This window comes from Zeugodacus cucurbitae, chromosome 4 (genome assembly GCF_028554725.1).
Source record: "Zeugodacus cucurbitae isolate PBARC_wt_2022May chromosome 4, idZeuCucr1.2, whole genome shotgun sequence".
In the NCBI taxonomy this organism is placed as follows: Eukaryota; Metazoa; Arthropoda; class Insecta; order Diptera; family Tephritidae; genus Zeugodacus; species Zeugodacus cucurbitae.
The window spans coordinates 8,812,241-8,838,344 of record NC_071669.1 but is presented as its reverse complement, the minus strand read 5'-3'; the positions used below and the strand labels follow the sequence as shown (position 1 = coordinate 8,838,344).

At 36.0% G+C, this 26,104-nt stretch overlaps 2 protein-coding genes across 4 annotated transcripts in view; both read left to right on the top strand.

Annotated features, from left to right (window-relative positions):
• LOC105210728 (uncharacterized) overlaps nucleotides 1–26,104 on the top strand; it is a 256,763-nt gene that overhangs the window by 218,407 nt on the left and 12,252 nt on the right. For all 3 annotated transcript variants that reach the window (XM_054228975.1, XM_054228976.1, XM_054228974.1), the window contains 2 exons: nucleotides 2,913–3,143; nucleotides 25,597–25,942. In XM_054228975.1, coding sequence (XP_054084950.1) covers nucleotides 2,913–3,143; nucleotides 25,597–25,942 — 577 coding nt within the window. The remainder of the gene's footprint in view (nucleotides 1–2,912; nucleotides 3,144–25,596; nucleotides 25,943–26,104) is intronic.
• LOC114803630 (cilia- and flagella-associated protein 157) lies at nucleotides 610–2,669 on the top strand. Its single transcript, XM_029038309.2, has one exon. It carries the CDS (start codon nucleotides 840–842, stop codon nucleotides 2,649–2,651), a length of 1,812 nt encoding a protein of 603 aa, XP_028894142.1. The 5' UTR covers nucleotides 610–839; the 3' UTR covers nucleotides 2,652–2,669.

Sequence of the window (26,104 nt, the reverse complement as noted above, 5' to 3'; positions counted from 1 at the left end):
AAATTAGGACGGGAATGATGAGAGACTTGTAGAGTTTGGTTTTTGTTCGTCGAGAGAGGACTTTACTTTTCAAATTAAAAATATTAGAAAGTTAAAATGAGACCTATGCTTCACTAATTGTATCAGAGTTCCTTAACTATCAAAATTTTTCTACACATTTTCCGTTCAACTGCTCTCTCCAAATGAACTACAGTGCAACTAATAATACGCCAACGCATTGCTCGGAATTTGTTGAGTCCCACTTGCCACTCTTTGGCGGCGGAGCTTTTAGGTGGTCGCTGAGAGGCATACTTGACATGTCGTAAAATTATTTTGAGCTTGTTTTTAGGCGCATATAATTGAGTTGTGAGCAAGCGTGTGAGAGCGGCGCTTGAGGATATGTAAAGTGTACGCACAAAACACTTACTTGTGCACATATGTAGTATTTAACCAGCTGTCTGCTCAGGCTTGCGGGGAATTTTCGTTAGTTACGCTTGTGGCATGTTTGCATGTGTAGGCATTTAACCCGAATAACGGCATGTTGGCAACACACTGTTGCCATATGTAGACACGTACAAATAGGGAAGTGACGCAGAATGTTGTAGAATGTCAACTTGTTGCATGGTTACCAAGTAACGCTGTCTGGCTTTGTTGCTTTTGTTTGTTCAATAAATCAAAACAAATTTTTTAGTTAAAATATTTTCAACGGAAACGTTGACGTTTGTTGAGCGTTGCTAATTTCACGTTAAGAACAGCTATAATATATAATATTTGAGCATATTTTCCAAATTTAAGAACAAAAGAGTATTTAATTGACCACAAAGTGACGTGCTTCCAAGCAACTTTGGACCTCAACGAAAATGCCACCCAAGAAAGGCAAAGGTAAAGGCAAGAAGGGCAAGAAAGAGGAGAAGAAAGATCCAAATAAGCTGACCAATGTGGATCGCGCCTTCTGCGAACTCACCATAACTGATCTGAATCAGAAGCTCGCACGTCTACGCTCACATCTCGCCTCGTTGGATGACAATAATATCAATCTCAAGGAGAAACTGCGTGAAATCGAAGAGGATCACACGGATGTCGCAGCGCATTTGGAACGTACGCTCGGCGAACGCAACGAAACGATACACGAGTTGGAGGAGCGGCTCACAGAGATCATCAAGATACGCGAGGCGGAGAATGCGCAATCGGCAGAGAAAATCAGAGAACTGGAGGCCAAATACAAGTCCATGCATGATCAGCTGACTTCCGAAATTAAGCTACTCAACGGTAAATTGAACTCGCTCGACGAATTTCGCGTGCAACGTGATTTGTTGCTCTCGAAATTCGACGATCAGGAGACAGAGTTAAAGGAGAAAGAGCGCGCACACATCGAAATGATGTATGCAATGGAACAGAAAGCGGTAGTGGAAAAGGATGCGCTGAAGAAAGAGGTGGAAACTAAGCTGCTGCAGGTATCAGAGGACTTCACACGCTCCAGTGAGATACGTAATGCCGGCTATACGCGACGTTTGATACGTGAGAATATCGCACTGCAGAAAGAAATCGACATCTTAGTGCTGTCGCAGATTAAAATGCAGCAGCAATTCAATGATCAGGTGGTACGCCACAAAGAAATGGCCGAGCAGTATGCATCAATGGATCAGCTGAAGAAGCAGCTGATACGCAACTCGCAGAATAAGATTAAAATTATAGAGAAACTCACCGACAACTACGAGAAACTCAAATCGAAGTATGTCGAGGTAGCCAAGTATCGCAAGTTATACGAAACCGCGGTGAAGCGCGATATCTGCGAACGTTTCAACTTTAAGGATATGTCAAAGAAGATGCGCCACTTGGAGCAACGCATCGAGGAGCTCAAAATGGAGAAATCACGCTTCATAGCGATGCATCAGCAGCATGAAACGGAGATACAGCGACTGCGTGATATCATCATACAGATTAAGAGCACCGTACGTTCGGCCATCGATGCTATTGATAAACCTTGTGGTGACAAACATGCAGTACGCGAGAGCATGTCGCAGGATGCACTACGTCAACTGCGCCGTCATGATCTGCTCACCGAGCTAATGGATATTGTCAGCAGTCACTCCGACAAATTGCCACCCACACCGTCGGCGCTGTCGATTTCACGTACCACCTCCTCGGTCTATCGTCCCGGCAAAATGGGTTTCATGCCACGCAGCGCCTCCTCACTGATGGAAATCTTCAAGCGTACCGCGCATAAGGCTGCCTCCACGGATGTTGTCGCCACCGAATATCAAATACAACAGGTTGAGAGTAAAATCATCCCAAAGGCGCGTGAGCTGGGTGGTCAGAATCTGTTCGATGTGGAAATGGGTTCCACTTTGTATGTATCATCGTCGCACGAGGCCATCGAGGCTGTTGTGCCGGTCGAGGATGAGCAAGTTGAGGGTGAAGATGAGGGCGAGTCAAGCAGCGCCGATTATGGTTCTTCTGTTGCACGCGCTACCACCAAACAGTCTGCAATTACCACAGCGGCAGCTGAAGTCGAAACGCGCACGACTGAGCGTCTCTCAATGAAGGTGCCACGACGTTCCGAAACGGCCGAAACGGCAACGCAGCGTGGCAGTGAATCGGCTTCACGTGTCATTTACGATGTGGAGTATGACGAAGGCGATGAGGAATTTTCGATAAATTTATTTTATTAAAAATGTTTCAAAAATATAATTTTCTATGTAAAAATTTTGATGAAAAAATTATTTATTTTATATATTAATAAATTTATAAAAAAGAAATAAACGGCACATCTGTTTTATTAAAATATGGTCGCGGAATTTTACAATTCAAAGTATTTATTATTGTAGTTTTAGTACAATCTTTAATTAGATATGTTCTCTCGACCCAAAATTGTGTTGATATATTATAAATTTGTATCTAATTTGTATCTTTTCTTTTTGTTTTTGCTTTAGGGTCCCTCTGTGGAGACCGAAAAATGTGGCAACGCCATCGCCGATACTTGGGATTGCATTTACGAAAGCAGCGGCACCACCTTCACCGCTGCTAACCGCACCGAAGTCAGTCAGGAGATCGGACCTGGCTGCCGTTGTGGCTGCATCGTACATTTGGGTTCATCAAAACCGAAACGCATTTTAGCTGGCGCCACGCAAAGCTGTCCGGGACGCTCTTTTTGGCTCATACAGGTGAGTGGATTGAAAATTTAAAACATATTAATTTAGAATATGTGCGCAAAGGTCTGGGACCCGCGGGTTCTCTTATATATTTCCACCTCAGTAGCTTGAGATTTCCGGAATCGGACGGAAGAGTTTTAACCTCTGATCCCACAGGTCAAAAATAAATTTTGTTCTTGAAAAAATAATATTTTATGATTCAAGAAAGTTACTACGCAGAGGCATATACCGATAATATCGTTCCTCCAACTATTCGTTATCCTTTCACTAGCATTTGTCTTGTGTTCGATTGATCTTTTCTCGAAAAAGGCCTTAGGCTCGCTACATACACCTTCGTTGTTACTAATTTTCATACTAACGAGCATTTTTATGGGCTCTGGGAACCCTAAAAAGTTGTTGGGTGTCAAGTCCTGAGTATTCAATAGACGCGGAAGTAATTCGAAGTCCATTTAATATTCCAAAATAATGACGTCATAACTTTATCAACTGATTTTTAGTTCTCTCATACCGAGTACGTTGATTTATTCCGTATATATATTCTCTGCTGTATCTAATAAACTGTTAGTTGATGGACTTGTTTCTCGTGTCTTTTGAAGGTTGGGTCTAACTACAAGAAGGGTTAAGTCGAAATGACACGAATGTTTTACATGATACATGCTTCCGATGATATATCTAGGAGGTTCTTAAACTTATTCTTGCTCTATTCTTTATCGATTGAAGGATTATTTTCAGAGACTTACTTAAACTTCTGCAAAGCGGATCAGCTCGCAAGGGAGGGTACCCTAGCAATATTGGCGCCGGAGTGGAAACTAGTGAGTAGTCCATGGTACACCTGGGCTAGAGCACTAGATTCACTGACTTCGAGTGAGCTCGCCAAAACGCTGGACAACAACCAGCACCTGTGCAGTAGCGAGGTCTTTCTGGCCTGTAGTGGATCGTGCCTCACTAGGCACATCTTCGACGAACCCAGTGAAGTGACTGGAATCGACATTAGCCGTCTTAAGAACTTTATAATAGAGTCGAAGTGCTTTGTCGTATCATAAGGGTCTTAGAGAACCGTCAGCAGTATCCGGGTATCACAAATGACAGTAGAATGTGTCCAAGTGAGTTTCTCTGCAGAGACCTACCCCTTAACCTAACCTAACATAACCTAAACTGAAACTCACTCAAATATACGTGTAGTGTTCAAAAAATAACGGGAATTGTAAAATTTAAATGAAATTTAATGAATTTTTGGCCAAAAGCAATATTGTAACGATTACCCGGCCTCCATATTCGTCCAACATGACTCCGAATAGGTTTTTCCTATTTTCAGAAATAAAGAGATCTTTAAAGGACCATCGTTTTGCTAGCATACGAGAAATCGCTGAAAGAGTCAAACCCTATCCCAAAAATCGATGTTGAGGGGTGTTTCGACGATTAGAAGAAGCACTGGCATTGGTGTATGAAATCGAAGGGGGACTATTTTAAAGACGACAACATTAATGTAGACTTATGAATAAATATTTTTTTTATAAAAAACGAAAATTCCCGTTATTTTTTGAACAGACCTCGTATACTTCTCACTTTATGAAGAAAAATGATATTCTTGAGAACAAAGAACTTGGAGCCTCTGCTATATTTCTCTTCAGCTGAATTCTTTGCTCAAAGTCGTTATAAAAAATCACCAATTACATAATCCTGATTTCCATTTCCATCATTTACTTAACAACTTAACCAACTTAACTAGCAATAATTGGTGTACCTCAAACGAGCCATTTAGATTAGCACTAGTTCATAATTTTATATTACACATAATCCTTAGCGCATATTTTTGAACCAACGCCAAAGCTTACTTATCTACATGGCAACCATAAACACTTACTATCACACATATCCACACATTCATATGTAAAAGTCGATAATTCTATATATGGCTATATACAAATATATGCATGCTAATGCACTTAGGGCATTTATCAGTTCTTAAATTGTCCATTTCATATGATTATCTATGCACTACATTGCGCTTTGCTTCACTTCACTCTACCTCCCTCCCACCAGCATGCAGTCAGTAGTCAGTAGCATCAATTTACTTAATTAAAAAACATAATCGCTCCACTTTGCCATCATTTCATTTGCCGCCACTTAAGTTGCGAGTTTGTATGTGTGCCTGTGTGTGCGTGTAGTTATGTGTGGGTATTTGTCCCAGTGGCAATAAACGAATATTTCCCGCTTTACTGCAGCAATCGCACGCTTTTATATATGCCCTACGCTCGTTTGTGTGTGTGTCTGTGTGCGTGTTCTTTATGCACTCGCATATTTGTTTCATAAGCGTATATGGATTATGACGCTGCAAAAGGCAAAAAAACGAGAAAGAAAAAGAGCAAAATAAACGAGCTGTCATCTGTATACTCCTTGAATGTCTCAATTCGCCATTTAATCCATTGACTTTCACATATCGATGTAGTGATATCGTAAACTTCAATTACCAAATGTTAATGGTGTTCGCACTGGAATGGTCAGTAGGAAATTGAAGGCGTTAGTGGGGAAATGAAGTGAGAATTTTTGTTTATTGAATATTTTAAAATTATATTAAATTTTACTAAATTATTTTTTGAAAGTTCTCTTTGAGTTAGTATCAATATATATATTTTAGAGTTGCCACCTTTGCTTAATATGTATTTTTTTAATTTGAGTAACCTTTTTTGCTTTCTTAGTATGAGTTTATGTTTATTATAAATTTTTAATTAAGTCATATTTTATTTTGCATATTTTTCAAAACAGAGTTGCCACCTGTTAGCACAAGGAGATGGTATTTAAGGAAGTGTTTCTAAAAAAATATAGCGCATCAGAGTTATAAGTTTAAAATATGATATTCAGATAGTTAAATTTTTTTTTGAACGGGGTTGCCACATTTTTTTTTAATTATCACAATTTACAATTCAAGTTTTATTTTTTTATATTCCAAAAAATTTAAAAGACAATTTATATATCAAAAAATTTATATTCAGACGTGAAATAATTATGAACGAGGTTGCCACATTTTTTTTATTTACTACAATTTACGCATGATATCAAGTTATTAAATTTTTTATATTCCAAAAAAGTATAGAGTTAAGTTTAAAAAATTATATGCAGATATTTACAAAATTTTTCAAACGAGATTGCCACATTATTTTATTTATTATAATTTAAGCATGATATCAAGTTTTATTTTTTTATATTCCAAAAAATTATAGAGAGCTAAATTCATAAAAATTTACATTCAGACATGAAATTATTATGAACGAGGTTGCCACATTATTTTATTTATTGTAATAACATTCAATAATTTATAAAAAAACTATGAGTGAAGACTTTTTTCAGGTAACATAATTTCTTTTAATTTTTTGGAAATATTGGTTGAGCAGTGTTTCCATATTTTTATATAAAATACATTTTTTTTTCAAAAAATATAATATTTAACAATTTTAATGGAACAAACATTTTTTTTAATTTTTTGGAAATATTGGTTTAGCAGGTTGCCATATTTTTCTATAAAATTAATTTATTTTTTTCAAAAAATATAATATTTAACAATTTTAATGGAACAAAATTTCTTTAAATTTTTTTGGCATATTGGTTTAGCAGGTTGCCATATTTTTATATAAAATTTATTATTTCTTTTTGTCAAAAAATATAGTATTTAATTTAATTATGATTTTTTAACAAATTTTGCTGGTTTCATAAAAATATAATTTCAGTAAAATTTGCAAATATATTTAAATAATTTTTGAAACAGTGGCATCCTTATTTTATATTGTGGTTTATATAATCCGTTTAGATAAAATGTTCAATTTTCTTCAAATAATTGTGTATTCAGAAATAATTTGAACAGTGTTGCCACCTAAATACATTATGTAATGTAGTGAAAAATTAGATTATTTTTATTTTTTTAATTTTAATTGCTTTTTTTTAATATTTGTAATTTTTTAATTTTAATTAATTTTTTAATATTTTTTATTTTATTTTTATTTATTTTTTTTTTAATTTTAATTGCTTTTTTATTTTTATTTTTTGATTTTTTAAGTTTTAATTCATTTTTTAATATATTTTTTAAATTTTAAAATTTAATTTTTTTTTATCCTTTTTCGTTTTGAACCAGTACCGTAACATTTTTTCAATATACTCATTATTCCAAATATTTTATGAATAAAACCGGATAGGAATTTTTGAATTTTTCTCTCTTGACAGCTGTTTGATTTCCAACTATACACTTCCCTACATATGTATATACATATATACACTTACATATATGTACATCTGTATAAATCCAATGCGACATATCGCCCATAACAAAGCGCACAGCGCGCATTAACTTTAAAGGCTAAAATAAAGCAGCTACAATTTTCAGTGTCGGCATTCAGCCAACAGCAACGCAGCAGATAGCAGTGAATCCAATTTGAAGCTCTGTTGAGTTGTAAAACCGAACAATTTTTCGCCATTTACAAAAACACGCATGAATACACGAGCACAAACACACACACCATTACATATTGCTAGAATTATATAAATGCTCGCACGGTTGATATTTTCTAGAGCATTTTTCCCCCCACACACTAAATACACACACACACATACCAGAACACTCATACGCACTGACACCTTTTCATACAGTTCAATGTATGTATGTGTCTGTGTTTGTATGCGAGTGTATGGGCAAATTGTTGAAAATCCAATGTTAATTGTATGGAAAAGCGTCATTTTAACGCATTGCAATTAAGCCGTAACAACAACAACAAAAACAAAAACAACTTCAATAGTGGTGATAGTCGCAACAGCAGCACGTGCAGCAACGCTGACAACGTGATAACGCAACCGTACGCGCGTGTTACGTTACGCCACACACCTACAAATATCCAGCAGCAGCAGCAGCAGCGAGAAAAAAATGCGAAAAAGAGATAAAGTTGTAGTCAACTGAGGCTCGCTGTGCATAAAACCAAATGAAAAATTCAAAAGCAAAAATGTCTAAAGCAAAAAAAAAAAAACAGAGCGCAAAAATAGAGAAAGTAGCAGTAAACTGTTAAGTAAACGTCTGTCGAGTGTTGGCTTCAAAAGTGGCACACGAACTCGTTCAAAAACCAATATTCAGATGCATTCGAGGGGCAAAAATGATGATAGTTCAGTTCATCTACGGCTCTTGAGCGTTGCTGCTCTTGGGGTGCATAGTTGAAATTGAAATGAAAAAAGAAGCAACAAAAATAAACGCAATTCTATTGCTTAGTGGGCAGATAGTGGAGAGCTAAAATGTGGCGTGGCATAAGGGTAAGCGCTTCAACTAAAGACTCTGGCTTGAGTGTATGTAGCGCATAGCATTTGTTAAGGTAAATTTGAAGGGTCTTGAGTGAATGGGCATTTGGCAAATAGCTTCTACTACATACAAATTTAGTAAGGTGAATATTTAGTGATGATTACCCAGTTGGAATTTTTAGAGAGGATTACTATTCTGATATTTTTATGATTTTCTTTTCATGCACTGAAGCTTTATGACAGTATAAAGTTGATTAAAAAATCATCGAAATGAGTTAGCTAATACTACAGGTATTTGTTGTTGTAGTTGGTTCTAGGAAACTATATATGTAGTACAAGAATTCGGGCACTACTACTCTCTTAAACCGATTTAATACATAATTATTTATACGATTACCGCTAAGGTTCTGAGGCAGCATTTGTACAGCTTTCTCCCAATAATTATCTTAGATGGATTCCATTTTCCAAAAACAGTAGATTTGTGAGATATTTTGGGAGAATAATATTTTTTCATACTTCATAAAGCAGAACCGCTTATCTGTCTTTATGGTATTTCGAGGAATCAAAGAAGGTAGAAGTAAAGCATTATCTCCAACTCAGCTTTACTTCTACCTTATTTAGTTAGCCAACTCATATTCAAATGATATCGAAAGTTTACCAATAAATTTCAGCAGAAGTTTTCTAAGAAAAATATTATCCAGCTCAGTAGAGAATCTCTGTAATGTTGAGAATTAATCGAAAGTCCTATGACATTGAAGTGAATTGTTGAATAGTACTCAGTAAGAATCTCAATCATCACAGATTACCAAGGATTGATTAGCAATTGGGATCTGTGCAATTGCTTATAACCTAGTTCCATTCAGCGTGATTTTAAAAATCTCAAAGTTAATGAATTTTGTAAGCGTTATCTCCGGCGATGTCTCTGCTGGTTAACGAAACTATTAATGATAATATACCGAGTAAATTATTGGTTTTCAGTTAGTAAGCAGCAGTTAGCAGGTACTTTATTGCATTAAAACATCCAACGAAGTTATAAAATAAGTTCTCACCAACAATAGACAGCAGCTTAAAGTGTCGGACGTCTTCTAAGCAGATCTTTTCTGTACTAATATTGTCTTTTAAAATGTCTACCGAATTAGATTTTTCCAAATTCAGTATTTTAGCTTCATACAATTTTTGAAGCCACATTCCTCTGTGTAGTAGTTATACTCGATAGGTCATATTCGGTAAAGGTGACAGTTAGCTCAGAAACATATATATTACTTGACTCCTATTCTTTTCAGAGCTGTAAATGTTACTGAATTTTGTAAGCGATAGCTCTGGCGTTGTTGGTTAGCGATACTATTAAGCGTAATGTAGCGTGTAAATTATATCGTTTCAGTTAGTAAGCAGCGGTTAACAGGAAGTTTATTGAGATTTGACATCCAACTAGGTTATAAATGAATATTTTTGAAGCTTAGCAGGGGCTAATATAAATGCTTAAGATATGGTTTTAAACCAATAATTAATTATTCTTTGCGAAGAAACCTTGTAATGTAGATACGGATTACTTATTTTTAGGGTTTCGACTATGCTAGATAGATAGATGGCTGTCTGACTGAAGACATATGGAATTAAGAAAAACGTTTCCATATCATATAGTAATGACCTTTCTTAAAGCACCATATATATTTGGCGTAGGAACCGCTTCAAGCGATTATAGCCGAATCCACCAGAGCGCGCCACTCATTCCTCCTTTTTGCTTTTTGGCGCCAACTGGAAACACCAAGTGAAGCCAGGTCACTTTGCACTTGGTCTTTCCACCTCTTCCGCGGCTTCCTCCAGCGGGTACTGCATCGAACACTTTCAGAGCTGGAGTGTTTTCATCCATTCGTAGCCGCTGTCTTTTTATTCGCTGAACTATGTCAATGTCGTCGTATAACTCGTACATCTCATCGTTCCATCGTCTGCGGTATTCGCCGTTGCCAATGTTTAGAGGACCATAAATCTTGTGCAAAACCTTTCTCTCGAAACCCCCTAGAATCGTCTCATCGGATGTTGTCATCGTCCACGCTTCGGCGCCATACATCAGAACGGGAATAATGAGCGACTTGTAGAGTTTGATTTTTGTTCGGCGAGAGAGGACTTTACTGTTCAATTGACTACTCAGTCCAAAGTAACACCTGTTGGCAAGAGTGATTCTGTGTTGGATTTCAAGGCTGACATTGTTGGTGTTGTTAACGCTGGTTCCCAAGTAGATGAAACTATCTACTACTTCAGTAGTAGTTAGATACTCAGTAAAGGTGACTGACATGAATTCTTTCCAGAGTTGTATAAATTTTAATAAAATTTGTAAGCGATAGCTCTGACGGTATCTCTGTTGGTTAGCGAAATTATTGAGCATAACTTAACGAGTAAATTATTTGATTTAAGTTAGTAAGCTGTAGTTAGTAGGTAGTTTATTGCGTTTTGTCATCAAATGAGTTCATAAAAGAAGCTACAGATAGTGAAATACTACGCTGGGACTAATATAATTGCTTAAGATATAAACGTATACCAATAATTAATTATTCTTTTCGAAAAAACCTGTTCAGTAATGAGCAATAACGATTATACTCAAGCAACACAATCTATTCAACACTGCATCTCAGATCAAAAGGTATATTGTTCCCTACTGGTGGAAATCTGTATACATCAAAGCTTCACATCAAACAACATTGTATTTGTGGTTAGTGATAAATCTAGGTATCAGAAATCGAGGGACTTGCTTTAAGAAGCTCGGCATTCCTTATGAATTCAAAATAGAAAACCCCTATTTCTATATCCAATATATCCACAATATTTTCTAATATTTCTATTGATTTCTATTATTCTGTAAGTTATGTTTTTGAAACCTCTCTTTTTGTTGTCGTTATGACTTCCCAAAAATCTGTTGATTTTACTCGAATTTCTTAAAGTTATATAATTTTAAACATTTCCATAACTACTATCCCATAGTTTCCCAACCGGGCATCACAAAACGCCACAGGGAAAGCAACCACATGCTCGCCCATGCCAATGCATACAAATGGGGGTCAACCCGCAATAATGGTAAATTGTGGGTGAAATTTGTCCATACGTGATAGTGTAACTAAATATACACAGAAATATGAGGTCGTGACGGCGGTAGTATGGACGATTGCCATACACAAGGTAAATAAAAACACAAACAGACCATCCATAGGTGTGTGCGCACGTCAAGTGGTCGTTGACGAGCAAAGAAGGTGGTAAATGTGGGAGTGTGGTGTGTATGTGAAAGCGTGCTGCTTGTGGGTTAAAGTTCACGTTAAAGTTTAAGAGTGCAATGACACAACTGCCAATAATCAAACAAAAGTTGATAAGCATAAATGACGTATATATGTACATATGTTTGTATGTAAGTAATTGGTTGAAAATATATAGACGTGTGTGTGTGTGTTTGCACACAGGAAGTTACCGGCTGCGCTGACATAACGGTTATACTCGCATGTGTTGTGCGCAAAATAGTATAACGGCAGCGGCAGGAAATGTTATTTTTATATGTGATTTTTATTTGGTCAACCTGCTGTGCCGTAGCGCCGTGAAGTATGCTTTACTTTATTTTATACTTGTGCCTTATAGTACACAGTATAGTGTGTGTGTGTGTGCTTTTTAACATCAATGAACTTCACAGCGCTCGCTGCAATGACACTACGCTCATTTGTAGACACACTTATGTGACACACGGACATCCATACTTAAATGCAAGAGTGGGTGGGTGCGTGTGTGGCCATGAGTGGATTTGTTGATTGGTACTATACTTGAATGGTAGTCAAACATTGAAGTTGATGTTGAATAGAGTGCTCAAGTGAGCGGAAAAAATGCCACAGATAAGGCAAAAATGTATGAAAAAAATTGAGAAAGCAAGAAAGAAACGCAGAAAATTGCGTTGAAGGTGTGCTGAGTGTGTGTGTGTGTGTAGTGCACATTTCATTTTAGTTCGTACTTTCTTCTTTACTGAATTCTCTCAGCTCACTCGTTCACTAGCTTTACACATAAAATGAAGTGTTTGTCGAGCTGCTTCGAGATGAGGACGGAAATGATGGAGATGATGATGTTGTTGGTGTTGCTAATGATGAAGTTGCTGATATTGTTGTTGTTGTTACTATTACTGTTGTTGCTGATGATGTTGTTGCTGATATTGCTGGCGTTGCAATTGTTGTTATTGTAGTAGTTGTTGTTGCTCTTCCTGTTGTTGCTGCCGATGCGCTTCGTCATTCGATGACATTGACTACATTGTTGACATCATAACGGTGTTAGTGCAAGCCAACAGCAACAGCAACAATAACTGCAACAGCAAATGCTTGCCTCATTGTCGTCATGCCGCTGCTGTTGCTGCTGCATGCCACTCAAAAGTGTGTCTTTTCGAAAATTGCTGCGCATTTCGCTTTCTTTTTTTTATGTGACGCATCATCATTCCGCGTCGCTTTAGTTTGCCACACACTTTACGACAAAATGCCAAATTCACTGTCACGAATTGCTCTCTCATGAGTGCTTGCTAGCATGCGTGTGTTCTTTTTTTATTTCTCGCGCTCATATAGCAATTTTCGGGTTGGAAACGGTGCGAAAATAAAACGCATTTGTTGTAATGCGTGTCGTGTGTTTGTGTGTGAAATTCACATTAAAATAAATTGCTACACATTTTTGTTTCCTTCCACTATTGCTAACTGTTTACTTTTGTTATTGTAAAAATAAAAACAATTGAGTGTGCTTGTGTTTGTATACAAAGATATACAATTGGATGCCTGTGCATTTCATGGTTTCAATATATGTGTTGCATTCCAAAGAAAGTTTTTAAATTCTTATTCTTTCATTAATGACTTCATTTATTGATAGTTGTTAATTAAGTGTCTGAATATGTATAAGTGTTATGAGTCATTTGCTATGTACATAATTGACCTAATTTTTATTTCCCCATCAAAATTTGACAGTACTCTCTCTCTCTCTCTCTGCTTCGGAAATAACAAGTGCCGATATCAGCCTTACAATATACTAGTGCGCTAAGAAGGAATAAATATAATTAACATAATCAATATTTCTTTCATATTAGTTACGAAGCGATGTTTTTAGAAGAGCAGTGCTTAAATAGCTCGATAAAGTATTATCTTGCATGGAAGGACCAAAAGAGAATTTCTGTCTAGAGAAAATCTTATGATAGATACAATGAACTTGTATTCTGGCGACCATGGACTTCGGTTATAATTAGTCAAATACTTTTATCGAGTGATCGTTCTTTCGATCTTTAAGTCGGTGCCTATCCCTAAGTGTTCCCAAAACTGGTCAAATAATTGCTACAAAACACATTTAAGGTTTCATAAACTCGAGTTTATTGGCCATTCTAATGTTGATCAATAAACACTAGTAGTTTACTTTATCAGAAAGGTTCCTTTAAATGTTTTAAATATCTTTGGAAATGCAACCCTGTTTTTGTTACATAATCGTTTCACAATTTATTTTCTCTCAGACATAAATATAAATCGCAAACAAAATAATATGTTGAACTAAACATTCATTAAAAATAGAAAAAATTAAGGAGCCATACCAGTGTAACTCATGAAAAATTAGGCGATTTTCGTGATTTTTTTTTTAAAGAAAGTACTGGATCGAATGTTTGGGGGTATGTTGTACACAAAAATATTGAAAAATAACGGATTTATGTACTGTCTTCGGAGGTACCAAAAAAAAACAGCTCCCCAACTGCTGACATGTTTCCCACCGATTAAGTATTTGAAACAAAAGAATTCAAAAAGGTTATTAAAGTGAAATGTATTTTCTATATAATAAGCAACGATTTTTGAAAAATATCAAGACTTAAGAAAATGGCGTAGTTCTGAAAAAAAAAATGTATTTTTAAGGTAAAATAATTCGCATTTTTTTAAGCCAAATTGACAATTTTTAACTATTCTGTCAATTTTTCGTTGAGTTATGATCTCAGCAATTTTGAAAAATATCGTTTCTCGAAAAACGCCATTAACATTTCAACTATAGAGGTTTATAGTTGCGTTCGTTCGCACTTTAGAATGCTGTTATTCAAAAACTAGTCAAGTTATGACCTTGCCGATTTCACAGGACATTTTAGAAAGTATAAACTATCGAATAACCAAATAAAAAAATCAATTTTTTGAAAGTGTCACACTGGTACAGCCCCTTAAACTAATAAATCGCATAAAGAATATTAAACTCAAAATTTTTGAAACTCAATTTCGTAACATCAACATCCTACCACACTTGTAGACAACATATATGACAATATTCTGAAGTTTTTTTGACTTCTTAGGTTCTTATCGCGATCTTAAAAATAAAAAGTACACACAAAATTTTATAATTAGACACAGAGTTTCTTAAACACTTAAATTTGAGCAATTTATAAATACATCTAAACACTAAAACCTAAACTCAAGTTTATGTCACCACATTAGCACTCAATTAAGGTTTTAAACAATTATTTTAGTGTCGAGCTGGTGCAAATGCTTGATTTCAATAATGAGACATCTGTGCTCTAATAGAGCTGTCCACAGGTTTAATTTCACAGACAGCCTGGAGAAATTTGATTCGACTGGAATCTGAGGGTTAGATGTGTAACATGTAATATGTGAGAAAGGAGAGCTTTGAAGGGTCTTAGGGATATTAACTAGGAAATAAACACATTCAGGTTTTAGAGGGAATGAATGTGTTTTTCATGATGGAATAAGAAGGAAAAACTTAGTTTTAGATAAATGAAGACGAGTGGAAAGCATAAAAAATGTTCGATTAAAACATTCTGTAATTAAAATAGTTTCCTTTAAATTGTGGATAAATAATATAATATGATTCTTAGAAAATAATCGCCGAAGTAAGTTTAAAAGATTTTCAAGAAAGAATATGGGTGTTACCCATTAGCTTTGCAAAGACACTAATAAATTATGTATAACTTATGGTAAAGGAGTTCTAATGGTCACAAAAGTAAATTACAGTGAATTTGGAGCTTGATTTACTTAATGTTAATGAAAAAAATTCAATCTTTTTAAGCAAATAATTTTCTCTCAAACCATTTTTTGTTAATAATCCCATTACATTGTTTGTCTTGATAAACTTAAATTTTGTTACAAGACCCATTCCATCTTCCTGGAACGCACCATCATTCGTTTGCTCACTTGGTTAGCTACCGACTGTGCATGTTTGTTATGCTGGATTTGTAGCCTTTAGCATGGCACTGCGGGTTGTGCCAACAATCCGCTATAAACACACAGACGCACACCCATATGAATTCGCAAATATCATCTTTCTTACTTTATTTTACACAAACAAGCACACGCATACATAACATACTATATTCGCATTCGTGTAAGCTTGTTTATTTCAGCCGTTTGTCCTTCTTTCGCAATTTTATTGTTATGACGCCAACTGCTTTAGCGCCAATAGCAATGACTTTGTTTCTAACACGTAGCAATTGTTAAGTGCTCATACCCAGCAACGGGCAGCACGTACACACACTTACACCAAAGTAGAAGCACAAACACATACACACAGACAAACATACTAGTGTCCAGCACATATTATTTTTATTGTCACCCAGCCCCAGCGCGCTTCCTGCGAAAAAATGGCAACGTATTAAGATAAAAAACTTATATTTTATTGCATGGCACTGCAGCTGGCTGGACACAATAATCATCGACAGTAACAGCACACTGGGTGATTGTTTGTTTATTGTTGTTGTTGCTTTTGTTGTTGTTGTTGCTGTAAGTCATTGTCACGCTGGACAGCATTAATTTAGTTTTATGGCTGTATGAATTTCCAAGCGTCCCGTTAGACAGCTGGGGAGTGAGTGTGAGTGCGAGCGAGACAATCAAATAATAAATAGATGAACTGACAGACAGTTCGGTAGACAGTTGGCGAGTGGGGTTCGGTGTCGAGTTTGGTCACTTGTGAAGCGCTTCTCCTTGACTGACATTCATATTTTAGAGTGATACTATTTGCTGTGGAGCTTTTCAATTTTGTTGCAGCATTGAATTTTACTTAGTGTATAAATTCATGCTGGTGCGCTTGGTATCAGCTTTGTAGTAAATTGCGATCAAATATTCATAAATTATGATTCGACTCTTAGTTATGATGTAAGCTTAGTTTGACTTATAGGTGGTAATCAATCGTTGTCTTTTCTAACAATTTTTTGGAAGTTTGATCTATAATACCACTCAATAATTCTAGAAGATGAAGATGATATATTACTCCGTACAACTTAACGTAATTCCAATACCATCAGCAGCATACTGAGAAGCATTCTGAGTGCCTCTACATAACTTACTCATATTAAAGGATCGAACATATGCATTGCCATTGCAACAAGTAAGATATTACTAATGAACTGTCTAATTCTGTTAACTTATACATTGCGGACTGCTTCATCGGTTATTGCCTTTTCACACAGCCAAATTTATTGATCAATTAAAATTTTGATTGAGAAACCAGTTTTTGCACTTCACACTGCCGGTTATTCGATAACCGATGAGGTGTTATACATTTTTGTTTTTGCTTTTCATAAGAAGCTGGTAAGTTTCATCAGCTGATTGCTATTTTTAGCAGCGACATCTACCGCCGTGTAGCGTGAACAGCAACTCGCAGACAAATACAAATACGGTCTGAGTCGCTGAGTTGCATTTCATTGTCAAGTCGATTAATGTAGATTTTGATTTAAATCGATCTAAATCAGCGCTTTAATCGAGCAGAGGCCGGTTAATTGATCAATTAGCTCCTGTGTGAAAAGGCTATTAGACATTGTATGAATTTAGGTCTATATTATATATTCAATAAGGTCGTGAGACTAGTCACGAAGTCTAAAAATAATACTAAGAAATCAGCAAATCTAAAAAAAGTCATATTAAATCCCCGGAAATTAAATATGAGATAAACATTTGCTTCGATTTTGAAAAAAAAAAAATTGCTCAAAATATAATAGTAGAAATCATAGGAATATGAAGGGTGCTCCATTTTACAATTCCCCACTTTTTGAAAGAAAAAAAAACCAAATGTTTTCTTCGAGGCCGAAGTGTTCATACAGCTCGTCATTCCAACGAATCCGGTACTCACCTACGCCCACGCGTAGCGGGCGATAAATCCTTCGGAAGACGTTTCTCTCGAACGCTTCTAAGGAGTGCTCATCGTACATGCTTCCGTACCATACATCAGGACGGGTATGATAAGTGACTTATAGAGCGTTACTTTGGTTTTGCGAGAGAGGGCTCTACTTTTCAATTGCCTACTGAGCCCGTGATAGCACCTGTTGACAAGAGTGACCTCCGATTGATTTCGTGGCTGACGTTGTTGTTTGAGTTTATGCTGGAACCTAGATAAACGAAGTCTTTTAATACCTCGAAGTTGTAATTGTCAATAGTGACGTGGTCTTCTTACCGCTGAGACCCTTTGCATGATGACAGGAGGTACTTCTGCACCTGACCCTGTTATTGCAGCCGACAATGTCGATGTCGTCGGCATAGGCCAATAACTGGTGATTCTTGAAAAGGATTGTGCCAGTACGATTAAGATCTGCAGCGCGAATTATCTTCTCAAGCATTAGGAAAAAGAAATCGTTCGATAGGAAGTCGCCTTGGCCGACACCTCGTTTGGTATCGAACGGCTCGGAGAGGTCCTTCTCTTTTCTGACGGAGCTGGTGGTAGCGCTCAATGTCATTTTACATAGCCGTATAAGTATTGTGTGTATCCCAAAATCAGATATTGCGGCATAGAGGCGATCCCGTTTTACGTTATCGAACGCAGCTTTGAAATCAACAAAAAGATGGTGCATGTCGATCTGTTTTTCTTGGATAAGCAAGTATCATTGGTAAAAATGGGCTCTTGATGATAACTTGACTGAGTTATTACATCTAGAGGCCTATAATATTACATATTAGACTTTATTTGAGTCATAACTCCGGTTAAGCACAACCATTTACTTGACGTATCTCATTTTATAGATGTTTGACAATTGTTTTTTCTCAAGATATGCTACAACAATTATTATTCCGTTCAAGAAGTCTCGTTAAAGGTGTTTTCAGAATATATGTTTGACAAAGCTGACCGAACGGTAGATAAATAAAATGGTTTTCAATGAAAAAAAAAAAAATATTTCTAAAATTTTACGGGGTGTATATACGAAAAGCTTTCCGAATGAAAATTCTCTAGGCTACTAAAACTGTTTAATATTTGCTATCTCAAATTACTTAAATTCGTTTTTATACTCCCGCAACCTGTTGCACAGAGTATCATAGTTTTGTTCACATAACGGTTGTTTGTGTCACCAAAAAATATAAGAGTTAGATATGGGGTTATATATACATAAATGATCAGGATGACGAGTAGATTTGAAATCCGGATGTCTGTCCGTCTGTCCGTGCAAGCGATAACTTGAGTAAAAATTAAGATATCTTAATGAAAGTTGGAACACATGTTCCTTGGCATCCTGAGGAGGTTGCCTTCGAAAATGGGAAAATCGGTCCACTGCCACGCCCACAAAATGGAGGAAACCGAAAACCTATACAGTGTCATAACTAAGTCATAAATAAAGTTATGAAAATGAAATTTGGAACATAGGATCCCATTAGGGAGGGGCACATTTGGATGTAATTTTTTTGGAAAAGTGGGCGTGACCCCGCCCTCAAATAAGTTTTTTGTATATAACTCGCAAACCAATAAAGCTATATAAGCCAAACTTTCTGCAGTCGTTTTTTTTAGCCATTTCCTTATACAGTCCAAAAATGAAAGAAATCGGATAATAACCACGCCCACCTCCCATACAAAGGTTAGGTTGAAAATTACTAAAAGTGGGTTAACTCCCTAACGAAAAACGTCAGAAACACCAAATTTTACATAAGAAATGGCAGAAGAAAGCTGCACTGAGATTTTTTTACAAAATGGAAAATGGGCGTGGTGTCGCCCACTTATGGGTCAAAAACCATATCTCAAGAACTATTCGACCGATTTCAATGAAATTCGGTATATAACACTTTCTTGACACCCTGATGACACGGGTGGAATATGGGCGAAATCGGTTCACAACTACGTCTACTTCCCATATAACCCAATTTTGAATTCCATCTGATTCGTTCACTTTATAATGTATTCATAAGGAACCAATGAAGCTAGCGGAATAAAACTTTACACAAATACTGTATTTGAGCTGTGACATCACTTGTGGAAAAATTGTCAAAATCGGACCATGACTTTTCAAGGCCCCTGATATCAAGCATGAAGAACTCAGTGCCTAAGGTTAATTTTTCACCGAAAATATAGGTAAATCCCTCAGATATTTTAATGTAATTCATTCCCTCTGAATTTTTTTCTTATAACAGTTTCTCTCTGTACCTGAAATGGTAAAAATCGGGTCATAATTTCCCCCAGATCCTATATACCTAATTATAAGTAATATTAAATTAAGTGATCGTATAGTCTTCGATACATTGTATCTTGGTGGTGAAAACGAGTGAAATCGGTTTAGGAATTACCTCAGTCCCCATATACTATTTATAATGGTTTTCGTTATTCTATTGAACTTTATGCCGAATATATGGGTCGAATTGTGTTGTCTTTATAAAATTACATCAATAAATTGCGAGAGTATAAAATGTTCGGTTACACCCGAACTTAGCCCTTCCTTACTTGTTAATACTAGAAATCTTTAGTATATATATATATTTATTGATTTATTTATATGTATATATATTAATCCGTGTACGACCTTTCACATATATGTACATATACATGTGTATATTAAAACAATTATTTGTTTTGCACAAATATTTGTTTTGAAACTGAAAATTTTCGCTCAAAATGAATTAATTTTTCCACGAATTTAAACAATTGGTTGGATTAAAATAGTTTTTCCAAATAACTGTATGCATAATACATGCATATATATTTATATGTATATACATATTTACAAATATATATTTATTTTCATATTTAAATACAACAGCTTTAAAACTCGCTTGACCCACTACACTTTTCAACACTTTCACCTGTCCCATACAAGCGCACATAAATGAGCATACACACAAGTATTGTATTTGTATTTGTTTTTGTACATATGTATATGTATACGCTCAATAGGTCAAATATAATAAAAGCCACCTGAAACCCCGGAGTGTTATCGTTTTAGGCCACTTGTTGAATTTATAAATTCTATGTAAACATACAATATTTTGTATGTCAAATTTGTTTTGACAGCACACAGCACATTTTTCATTCTGCTTTATTATTATTACGTTTTTTGCTGTTGTTGTTGTTGTTGGTTTTATTATTTTCCTTTTTATTTAGCTGCCATTTTGTGGCTTGTGGGCAAATCATAAGTTGACCTTTTTCATATGTACGTTTCATGCTTTTTCATCCTTTTCCGACACTTGTTTTCTGCCTTTCGCATGTTTCTTATATGCAGTCAACACATGCGTGTGATTTTGTTGCGAAGATTTGGTCGACACTTCAGACTGAGTTGCTACATGGTTTGCACTCTTCTTCTTCTGTTATTTTTTCTATTTTTGCTGCTTCTACTTTTATATTTGTTGCTTGTTCTTCTTTTGTTGCTTCTTCTTCTTCTGTTGCTTGTTCTTCTTCTTCAGTTTAATACACTCCTGACTAGCTTACCCACTTTGCAACTCGTGTTTTGTGTTTTGAAACTTTTTTGAAAAAGTTGTGAGTGTGAAAAAAACTTTTGTAATACTAGTAAGAAATAACCAAAGCTATTCGCAAATACTCAGGTCTCTGTGTGTATATGTATGTGTTTCTATTCATATGTGTTGTTGGCATATAAGTCCTGATAGCATCCTGTTCAACAAGCTCATATACATACATATATATTTTCTATAGGCAAAATTACAAAAGAAAACTTTATTCATTTTCTCATATAGTCCATATGTATGTATGTATGTCTGTATATTTGCACCACTTTTCTATGTATACGCCTCTGAATAAAGTGTGTCGATAAATCAAATGAGTGAGAGACAGTAAATAAATTATGAAAACTGAAATTTGTAATCAGCACAGTAACTAGATAAATCTGTATGTGTTATACATATATACATAAAAATATCTAACTAACTGTATATGCATATATGCTCTTCGCTGTGTGTTTGTCCGCAGCAATAATACGCAAATAAATGTGTGTGGCTTTGCTAGCAAATCAAACTAGATTTATCACACACACACACAGCTATACACACATACACACATATAAATATATATATCTACATACATATATACATACATATCTACCATTTACAGCTATGATAAATGCGTTTATACTGACAAAATTTATTGCTGTTGCTATTTGTTATTCATGTTGTTGTTGTAATAGATTTTTCTATGCACACGCATACAAATGTAGTACAAAGTTCAATCAAATCACTGACACTTCTAAATCGAAATCACACACTCATCGAGTGCAATCTGCAAGTGCGACCACAAAATAATCACATATTGGACACCTCACCGCAGCGCCGATTGTAATTGTAGATATCTGGTAACAAATGTATGGAGGCGTGTTGTTTTGGCTGCGATAATTTTGTTCATGTCAAAACCACAATTCATTGTTATTTAATATATTAAATAGTTTGAATGTGAAATATTTGCAAAATTCAGAAAATTATTACAGTTGCTTGTGTTATAGATTTTTTTTTTCTAACGGTGGAAAAATACTATAATATGTAGTTCGAAGGCATAAAATATATATTGACATACCTAAATCAATTTTTTTAATAGAAAATACAGAAATTGATTATTAGGGCATTGCTTGAAGCCAATAGTTTCAAGACGATTTGACAGATAATTAGTATTCCCTATTCAATATGAGAAGTGTATTTTCGATTTTTGTACAAATATTTATTCATTCGTCTGCATTGATATTGTGGCCTTTTAAATATTAGCTACCTATGCCAGCGGATCTTCCAATCGTCGAAACACTTTTCAAACTCGATTTTTGGGATAGCGTTTGGCTCTTTCAGCGAGTTCTCATATAAAACACGATGGCACTTAAAGGTTCTCTTAAATATTGGAAATAGTGTAAATTCACATGGCGAATAACAAACTAAAATTGTTAAGTTCATAAAAATACGTCTAACCACCTTAGCGGCTGCTACAGTCAAAGCAATGAATACTGCTGAAATTAAATGTTATCGCAGTCTTTTAATTCCTCATCCTGGGGTACAGTGGAAGACTTCACTTCTAAGATAACCTTAGAAACGAAAAATAATGGTAGAACAGTCTTAGCTAAAATATGACTAATTATGGTCACCTCTTTTGGTCGTTAGCGATTTGACATTTGGCTCTGTTTGAATAATTTAGTAGAATAAAGTATAATTGAAGCATAAGAGTGAAAAAATGAAACTCTTGAGATTCTTAGAAAATCGTTACCATTACCTTTTTGGTCGATAGAAAAGCCATCGCCTTTTTCGGAGCAAAAAATATTGTTTGTATTGAAAAGATATCTCTTCACACACATCGAAAGATTACCACGGTCACGAGACCATATGAATTTAATTATTAGATCATTTAGACAATATTCAGAATATCTTCTCTCACGATGATAATCAACGTCAAAACGTCGATCTCAAGTTACATCTTGATACCATAGTTAACCAAGACACCTTTGAGACATCTTTTTATTCCTCTGTTTCGACTGTTCTTCGCTTTCTGGTGTGTACATTGAATCAATATGTCATTGATAATCTCATTAGACGGAATTTTATATACATTTAATATACTACACGATGGTAAAGTTTCTTTCTGTCGGCTCGCCTAAGTACTCATCGGATCGCTCTCTTGTGTAGTTGAGCTTTAAAACGTTTTCATTAACAGAAGATTATCCAAATTGACCACAATCATGTTCTTCCTCAGTGTAATATTTTCCTTTTTGAGATTTATATTAGAACTCGTATTTCTCTGCCTCAAACCAAAGTGTAAGCTCTCTTTTAATCTCTAATTTTCTCTTTTCTTTTCTGAGACGATTTCTCTATCTCAGAATGTAATATATTTCCTTCATTCAAGAATTTTGAATAGCATATTAATTAAGAGAGCTTTAATAATAACATGTCTAAACTACTCTTGGTCATCATCTGCATCGGACAATTAAGAATCCAGTAATTTTCCGCATAATATTCATCTGTTTAGTGCATATATTTTGAATTAGTTTCTATCTCAAACCCAAAATAGCTGGTGAACTCAACGATATGCCTTCCAAATTATTCTTAAGCTACCTGTTGGCATTTCCTCCTCCACTGTCCAGCGTTTGCCAGACTGAGGTTGAAACTCCTCGGAAGGTCCATATTTGGCGATCCTAGTGAATTGGCTAGAATCGACATTAGCCGACTAAAGAAATTGGTAACGGATTCCAAGCGTTTTGCTGAATCGTAAGGAACTTTGATCCATCGGGAGTTTACTGGTATCACAGCGAACAGCGCTCTAATATGTCTAAACAAGATTTTCTGTATTTGCAGAGATCTGCATACAAACCTAACATAACCTAATTTAACTGTTGGATGATAACCAAGCCGCGATTAAGGCTATCCGCTGCGCCAATACAAAGTCTCAATGCGTCAGACCATGCAAAGAGGCAATTAATAGACTAGCGGGAGAAAACTCAGTTAGCATTATCTGGGTACCCAGTCATGTAGGTATAGAAGAAAAAAAGGCAGATGAGTTGGCTCGCTCAGGAGCAGCTGGGAATACAGTTCCATTAAACTGCCCCAGACGTTTCAGTTCTCTCAAGCGCTGCTTAAAGCAATGGATGCTAGGGGAACATCTCAGGTCCTGGAACATGTGTCGCACCGCAAAGCTACTATGGGGCAGTGTTGACACTGGACAGACCAAAAAACTTCCTACTTTAAGCAAAAGAGAACTAAGCTGTATCACAGGGGACATCACGGGGCACCTGCCTCTAAGAGGCCACCTGCAGAGACTTGGCATAGTAGAATCGGCGGAATGCAGGGCGTGCGCGGAAGATGACGAGACACTAGAGCATTATCTCTGCGAATGCCCGGCCTTCCGTCGTTTAAGAAGAGATACCTTCCAAGGCTCCCATTACTTTAATCTGAGAAAAATTGGGCAGCAGGGATGAAATAAACTCAGAAACTTCAGGTGACGCTTACCAGAGTACCTTCGGGGAGCACAATGGGCCTAATAATGGCCTAAGTGCGGCCGCTTGCGGTCAGGCTCTCTTCGCCTCCCCTTTCAACTAACCAACTCCCGGCTTACATAAATCATGTGAAATATTTCTGAAAAATATATCGAAAGGATTAAATATTTATTTTAATGATCGGGTGCACAAAGGTTACTAAGATTGGAGTATAAAACGGATAATATTTCCAAGAAAAAAAGTTTAGTTGATCTGAGATAGTAATCATATTCCAGTTCCGAAAGTTTGAAGAACCCTTATCTGTTTGGATGTACTTTTTGAACCTTCTTCCTTGATAATTTACTACAATCTGAAGAAAAAAATTGGAATTTTTTCTCTCCGCACATTTTCCAACCCTAATCTAATCTAATCCGCCATAAAAATAAACCACACTGCACCCATACAAATGCTCGGCTATTTATTATTACAGTTTTTAGTTGAATTATTGCTGTTGTTGTTAGTTAATAGCAGAGTTTTGCATACAAATGGTCGAGCACAAACAGCCGCATGCATTTTTAATGAAGTGAACAACCGTAAAACAACTCCAACTTGATACACTTAGAAAGGAAACAACAAGAAAAACACGAACTGGCACGTAGAATTTCATATGCAACAGCGGATATACTATATACGCATACACACACACACCCGAGCACATCCGGTAACTTATTACAACAAAAAGCATACGTGTATATTGCTAAGCCAAAGCGCCCATATGGACATAGGAGTTTTACCTAGGCACGCAAGTAAGCGTCTAAAGCCTGTAGCTCTGCAAGTGGTAGGTGGTACTAACTGCCGCGTTGCATATGCGCCATATTTTATACACCCACTAAATAATGTTGTTTTTTTTTTCTGTTTTTGCTATACACCGGCACACAGCAACAACATACAACAACAATGTGTGTGTGTTTTATTAACATTTGTTTTTTGTTGTATTTTATGGAATTTTTCCAGTTTTTCGTACGTCAAAGTTTTACGATTTCATGTTTTCCGCTACTCTATGTATACACTCTACACTCGTTACAGGTGGATGGCGAGCAGAATATTGCGCTGAATTTGAACTTTTTGCGTTTGCCCTGTCCGGCGCAGTACATCAAAGTACGTGACGGTCCGTCGCTCTCATCGACGTTGCTCATTGAATTGAACGGCGGAAGTAATTTAAATATGCCAACACAAATAGAATCGAGTGGCGCGCAATTGTTGTTGGAATTCTATGCTGGCGAGCCGTCGAGTGATGTGCATGCCAACGCCATTGGCCATGACAACAACAGCAAAAGCAAAAGCAAAAGCAACAGCAGCAACAATAACACTGTGGTGGGCAGCGTTAATGCCGCTTGCACCGGTGGCTTTTTGGCGAATGTCGAACAAATTGGTGAGTGGACTCTATGTCTTTATATGTATGTATATGTGTGTGTGTTTGGAGTGGTATGTGCCAGTGAGCTTGTATTTGTTTTAATATTTTTTTCCATTTTTTTTTCATAAACCAAGTTTATTTTATGTTTTATTTGATTTTCTTTCGCTTTGGTGTTTGCAC

Excerpts from the sequence above, each read along its gene's own strand:
- LOC114803630 (XM_029038309.2), top strand. The coding sequence starts at position 840 with ATGCCACCCAAGAAAGGCAAAGGTAAAGGCAAGAAGGGCAAGAAAGAG.